Here is a 4908-nt window from a genome sequence, read left to right as displayed (position 1 = left end):
TTACAACGTTTTTTGCGACGCTTTAAAAACGTTGTTTTTAATAGGTATGACAACACATTTTGCAACGGTTAAAAAGCGTTGTAATTTTGTTACAAATTGCTTGGGTTTTGCAACGTTTTTAAAAGCGTTGTCTTTTGATTTTTTTAGCAGTAAATAAGAAATAATATATTTTGTAAATACAAAACCATTGGCTACAAAATTTACTAAATCACATACAAAACATACAACTTATATTTACACAAAAATCATTCTTACAGCAGGTTCATAACACAAATTCATAACATACAGCAGGTCGATAACATACAACTTATACAAGTTCATAACACAAATTCAAGTTACAACTTCCAACATAGAAGCTCCATAATTAACAGCAGCAGGTCCATAACAAAGGTTTCAACGCAACAGAATATCCTCCAACAGCAGCAGAAATAGAACAGGTGCATCACAACATTAGCAGCACCAAGTAACAGCAAGTGCATCACCAAGTATGGGCACAACATTAGCATCACCAAGTAACAGCAGCAGAAATAGAACAGGTCCATCTGCCAAATACCAGCCTGCCAAAAGATAATACTAATTTATCCAAAATATGGGCACAACAGCAGCAGATTTATACACAATGAACTATGGAGATCAGCATTCCATACCTACTCATAAACAGCAGCAGCAGAATTAATCACAAACAGCAGAATTATACACAATGAACTATGGAGATCAGCATTCCATACACAACAACAGCAGCAGAATTAATCACAAACAAATATATTTATTACAAATAAATGGAATTATGGAGATCAACATTCCATACCTACTCATAAATATGATCTTGTATACAGTCTGCCACCTCGGAACGCACCTCATCAATTTCTGCCCGAGTGTACTCAGCTGCCTTAAACTATGAACACACATATAGATTAAGTTAATTGGAAAAACAATCAACACTGACTTTGCAAAATGATAAATGGTTTATTTGAAGTGATTTGAACAAGTACTATTGATCGTAGTCCATCTCTTTCAATAGTTTCAATTTCTGCAATAATCTGTCTCATAAATCTCATCACATAATAACCACATTGTTTCCCATCTGGTTGTCGAGGAGCCTGTGGTAATTGGACTCCACTATCAGTTAAAAGACAAATACACACATCAAGACCATATCAAACATAATTACACATACCTGTAGTATTTCCCACACTGATTTTTTCCGACCTTTCCTTCCCTTGTTTGAATTAAACAATCTCAAGGCCCTACATACGTTAATAAAATATGATATATTAGTGTTTTAACATGTGAATGAAATGCCCAATCAAATTACCCAGTTTGGCCTCACATTTCCACAATATATTTCCAATCTTCATAGCGCATTCGATGACTTAGAGAATCCAGCACATAAACAATCTCCGTGTAGGGTTCAATGACAGTGAGAATCCAATGACAACTGCACATAAACAAATAATTAGCTCATCAATTAAATAAGTTATCAACAGGGAGAAATAAGTTAAAGTAATAACACCAACCCTACCTACACATACATTCCATGAACCTTCTATGTCTTTTGCTTTAAAGAATATGAACGATTGATAATCACTTTTGACTAAAATTTGAGCATAAAGTCTATGCCTATGAAACAAATAAAATGTCCATTAGGTAAACTAAATGGCTAGTAGCCTAGTAGGATATCCTAATCTAGATAAGAATCAAGAAGGTTTAGTAGGAGTTAAAAGAGTAGAGTGTTGAGCATATCTGGTCCTCCAATTGACAACATAAACAGTGTAGTATGGGCACCTAATTGCTACAGGAATAAGATGACAATGATGAGAAATAAAAAAGACTTAAAATAGAGATTTCCATTGTGTGCGATTGCATAGAATTAGCACTAAATAACTTCTTTGAGACAGAGGAAAGATTCATTACTCATTAAAATGTATGGATATGATCACACTGCCCAAACCATTAATATGTGACAGTTAAGCCAGAACTAGACAATGCACACAAAAAACCCATTATGAATAGACTAGTCAAACCATTCAGTAAACCAAATAACTTCTATATTCTGAACTTTTTTGGAAATGAGCATAAGAGTATACCTTGGCTGATAATTCCAGGGATTTAAGATATAGCTCATTTCCAGGATCCTACAATAATGTGAATTCTCATTACAGAAAAAGGCAAACAAATAGCAAGAAGAACTGGACGTCTGCGCATGAAAAGTGTTACCAGCTGCACAGCCTCACGAAAGCATTGAGCTGCCTTCTCAAAACAAACTACAGCAGCCTGTTGATCAGGCGTGTAGAACCCATGAGAAGTATGGGCGTTTACCATGCACCATAAGGTGTCGTGCTTGCTAGGATTTAACACCAAGGCTTCCTGCAGTTTTGATATAGCATCTGCCACAGAAATCCAAAAGCAGAGCTCAGGTGACTTTTTTTTACCTATTTTTTACGTTACCAATAAAGTTTACGAAAACCATTCTATAAATTCACATTGAAATCTTCGTTACAGACCTTCAACCATCTTTACGCAATCGTTCCCACTCTGGAACGTGGATAGTTCAAGAAGCGCTCCTCCCTACCTCGTGAGATTCTGAAATAAAAAAAAAGAATCCCAAAATAAGTTAGCAATGAACGAAGAGAATGAATGCATAAAGAGGGCCTAAACGGACAAAATCAGTGGAACAAACATCGGCATCGAGGGGGTTCTTGGCGTAGCCGGCCTCCGCGGCATTGCGGGCATGCTCGAAGAAGACGAGACGCTCGAAATCATTCTGCTGCAGATCCATGGATATCGCCCCTGTCCGACCCCCGCTCTGACTCGCTTGGGTGAGAAATTAGGGTTCCGAAGGACTTAACACGATGCTTCGTTGCGGGGTGGCGGCGGCTTAGTTGGTCACGAGTCAGTACCATTCAACTCCACCCAGTTAACGGAACATAAAATTAGAATTTTAATAAACAAAATATTTTTAAAAATCTACCTTTAAATATATAAAAATTATTTTAAATTTATCCTATAAATGAATTAAAAGGAAATCATCTATTTTCAAAATTAATTTGATCGAAGTCTCTACACTTGAATTATAAAAAATAAAAGAAAAACTAAATCTAATTCTCTTAGACTGCTAAATATTTATATTAAATTAATTAGATCAATTAGAAGATCAGCGAGTTTAGGGGTTTAGGAAGTACGCAGTGAAAGATCAGCGGGATATAAAAATATTTGGAGAAGAGGAGAGGCACGAAAGGGGGGGCCGGGAGAAGAGTAGCTACTAGCTAGAGGTGCGAGAGGGGGCGGGAGAGGCACGAAAATGCGGCGCGGGGGAGAAGACGAGCTAGAGGTGCGAGAGCGGGAGAGGGACGAAAATGGTGCGGGAGAGAAGAGGGAGGCGTACGAAGGAAATCGCGGACTCGCCCGATAAAAAACCCTGGATATAAACCATCAACGACAACACTAAACGACAATACTTTTAAAAGCGTTGTCTTTGGCAAAAAACCCGCTAAAAGACAACGTTTTCGACAACGCTTTTGTAAAGTGTTGTGGTTGACCCAAAATAAACGCTAATAGACAACGCTTTCTGTACAAACGTTGTCTTTTGATTTCAAAAGACAACGCTTTTGACTAAAAACGTTGTAAATTGAAATACCACAACGCTTTTGCTAAAAACCGTTGTCTTTGGGGCGTTGTCTATTAACATTTTTCTAGTAGTGTTTCTATTTGAGTTGAAAGTTATAGCCATTTTAGTTTTAGTTTGCAGTGTAGTCCAATCGAGACATGGGCGTGTCTTGACCCACGGAAAGATGAGGCACGACCGTGCCTCATGAGACACGGCCTGGGCAAGGTGGGGCACGGCCATGACTTGTGAGACACGGCCTAGAGAGGTGAAACACGGCCTTGGGAGCCTCTGAAACACTCCAAATGACCTTTAGACACCTCCAAATGACCTCCAACTTGGTTCAACTTCATGGCTCCTTAAGTATCCTACAAAAATACATCAAAAAATATTAGATTCAATTCAAAATTTGTAGGAATAAGCAATAGCATCCAAAATACATTCCTACACGTAATATGTGTTAATATTCTATAGTTACACAACGAGAGGGTCAAAATATCAAGTTTTAGAGCCAAAATAAACTATGAAAATGAGTGTTATCACCTACTGGATATGAAGAAGTGCTGAAAAGTTCTAAAAGGAACAAATGGTTAACAGCCATAAAGTCGGAAATGGATTCCATGTATAAAAACCAAGTTTGGAACTTGGTAGACCCACCTGAGGGCATTAAGCCCATTGGGTGCAAGTGGGTTTTCAAGAAGAAGACTGACATGGATGGTAATGTGATTACCTATAAAGCTAGACTAGTAGCAAAAGGATATTGTCAGAAGCAAGGAATTGACTATGATGAAACCTTTTCACTAGTAGCTATGCTTAAATCCATTCGGATACTCCTAGCCATAGCTGCTCATTATGACTATGAGATATGACAGATGGATGTGAAAATAACTTTCTTTAATGGAAATCTATCTGAGGATGTGTACATGATACAACCCGAAGGTTTCGTATCCGTCAGTAAGAATAAAGTATGAAAGCTTTAGCGATCCATTTATGGACTGAAGCAAGCATCTAGGAGTTGGAATATCCATTTTGATGAGGTAATCAAAGAGTTTGATTTCTCACAAAATCCCGACGAACCCTGTGTGTACAACAAGGTTAGTGGGAGTGCGATCGTATTCCTGGTGTTATATGTCGATGACATATTACTGATAGGAAACGATGTGCCTGTTCTACAATCAGTTAAATTATGGTTATTCAAAAGTTTTTTCATGAAAGACATGGGAGAAGCAACCTATATCCTTGGGATTAAAATCTATAGAGATAGATCGAAAAGGTTGCTCGATCTTTCACAGTCTACATATATA

At 37.7% G+C, this 4908-nt stretch overlaps 1 protein-coding gene across 4 annotated transcripts; it reads right to left on the bottom strand.

The window, feature by feature from the left end:
- Nucleotides 1-213: 213 nt before the first annotated feature.
- On the bottom strand, nucleotides 214-2801 carry LOC141812238 (mitochondrial import receptor subunit TOM20-like). 4 transcript variants are annotated; one of them, XM_074700291.1, is made up of 10 exons: nucleotides 2681-2801; nucleotides 2505-2583; nucleotides 2218-2387; nucleotides 2088-2135; nucleotides 1331-1438; nucleotides 1178-1247; nucleotides 993-1100; nucleotides 809-895; nucleotides 648-705; nucleotides 214-557 (listed from the first exon to the last, which is right to left on the bottom strand). In XM_074700291.1, exons 2-5 carry the CDS (start codon nucleotides 2512-2514, stop codon nucleotides 1412-1414), a joined length of 255 nt encoding a protein of 84 aa, XP_074556392.1. In that variant the 5' UTR covers nucleotides 2515-2583; nucleotides 2681-2801; the 3' UTR covers nucleotides 214-557; nucleotides 648-705; nucleotides 809-895; nucleotides 993-1100; nucleotides 1178-1247; nucleotides 1331-1411. The 4 variants fall into 4 exon arrangements, with proteins under 4 accessions (XP_074556392.1, XP_074556390.1, XP_074556389.1 ...); XM_074700289.1 differs by lacking the exons at nucleotides 2088-2135; nucleotides 2218-2387; nucleotides 2505-2583; nucleotides 2681-2801 and having other exon boundaries at nucleotides 1331-1415; XM_074700288.1 differs by lacking the exons at nucleotides 2088-2135; nucleotides 2218-2387; nucleotides 2505-2583; nucleotides 2681-2801 and having other exon boundaries at nucleotides 813-895; nucleotides 1331-1415.
- Between the last annotated feature and the right edge of the window lie 2107 nt (nucleotides 2802-4908).

The sequence above is a fragment of the Curcuma longa genome, chromosome 18 (genome assembly GCF_044706935.1).
Source record: "Curcuma longa cultivar G26 ecotype Majalengka, Jawa Barat chromosome 18, ITB_CL_G26_1.1, whole genome shotgun sequence".
Lineage (NCBI taxonomy): Eukaryota > Viridiplantae > Streptophyta > Magnoliopsida > Zingiberales > Zingiberaceae > Curcuma > Curcuma longa.
The sequence above is the reverse complement of the archived record's forward strand: the minus strand, read 5'-3'. Positions and strand labels throughout refer to the sequence as shown.

Coding starts and splice junctions, on each gene's coding strand:
- LOC141812238 (XM_074700288.1), bottom strand. CDS start 1,365: ATGCGCTATGAAGATTGGAAATATATTGTGGAAAT. Junction 896..992: donor GAGATGGACTACGATCAATA/GTACTTGTTCAA, acceptor GTGTGTTCATAG/TTTAAGGCAGCTGAGTACAC. Junction 706..812: donor ATACAAGATCATATTTATGA/GTAGGTATGGAA, acceptor TGATCTCCATAG/TTCATTGTGTATAATTCTGC.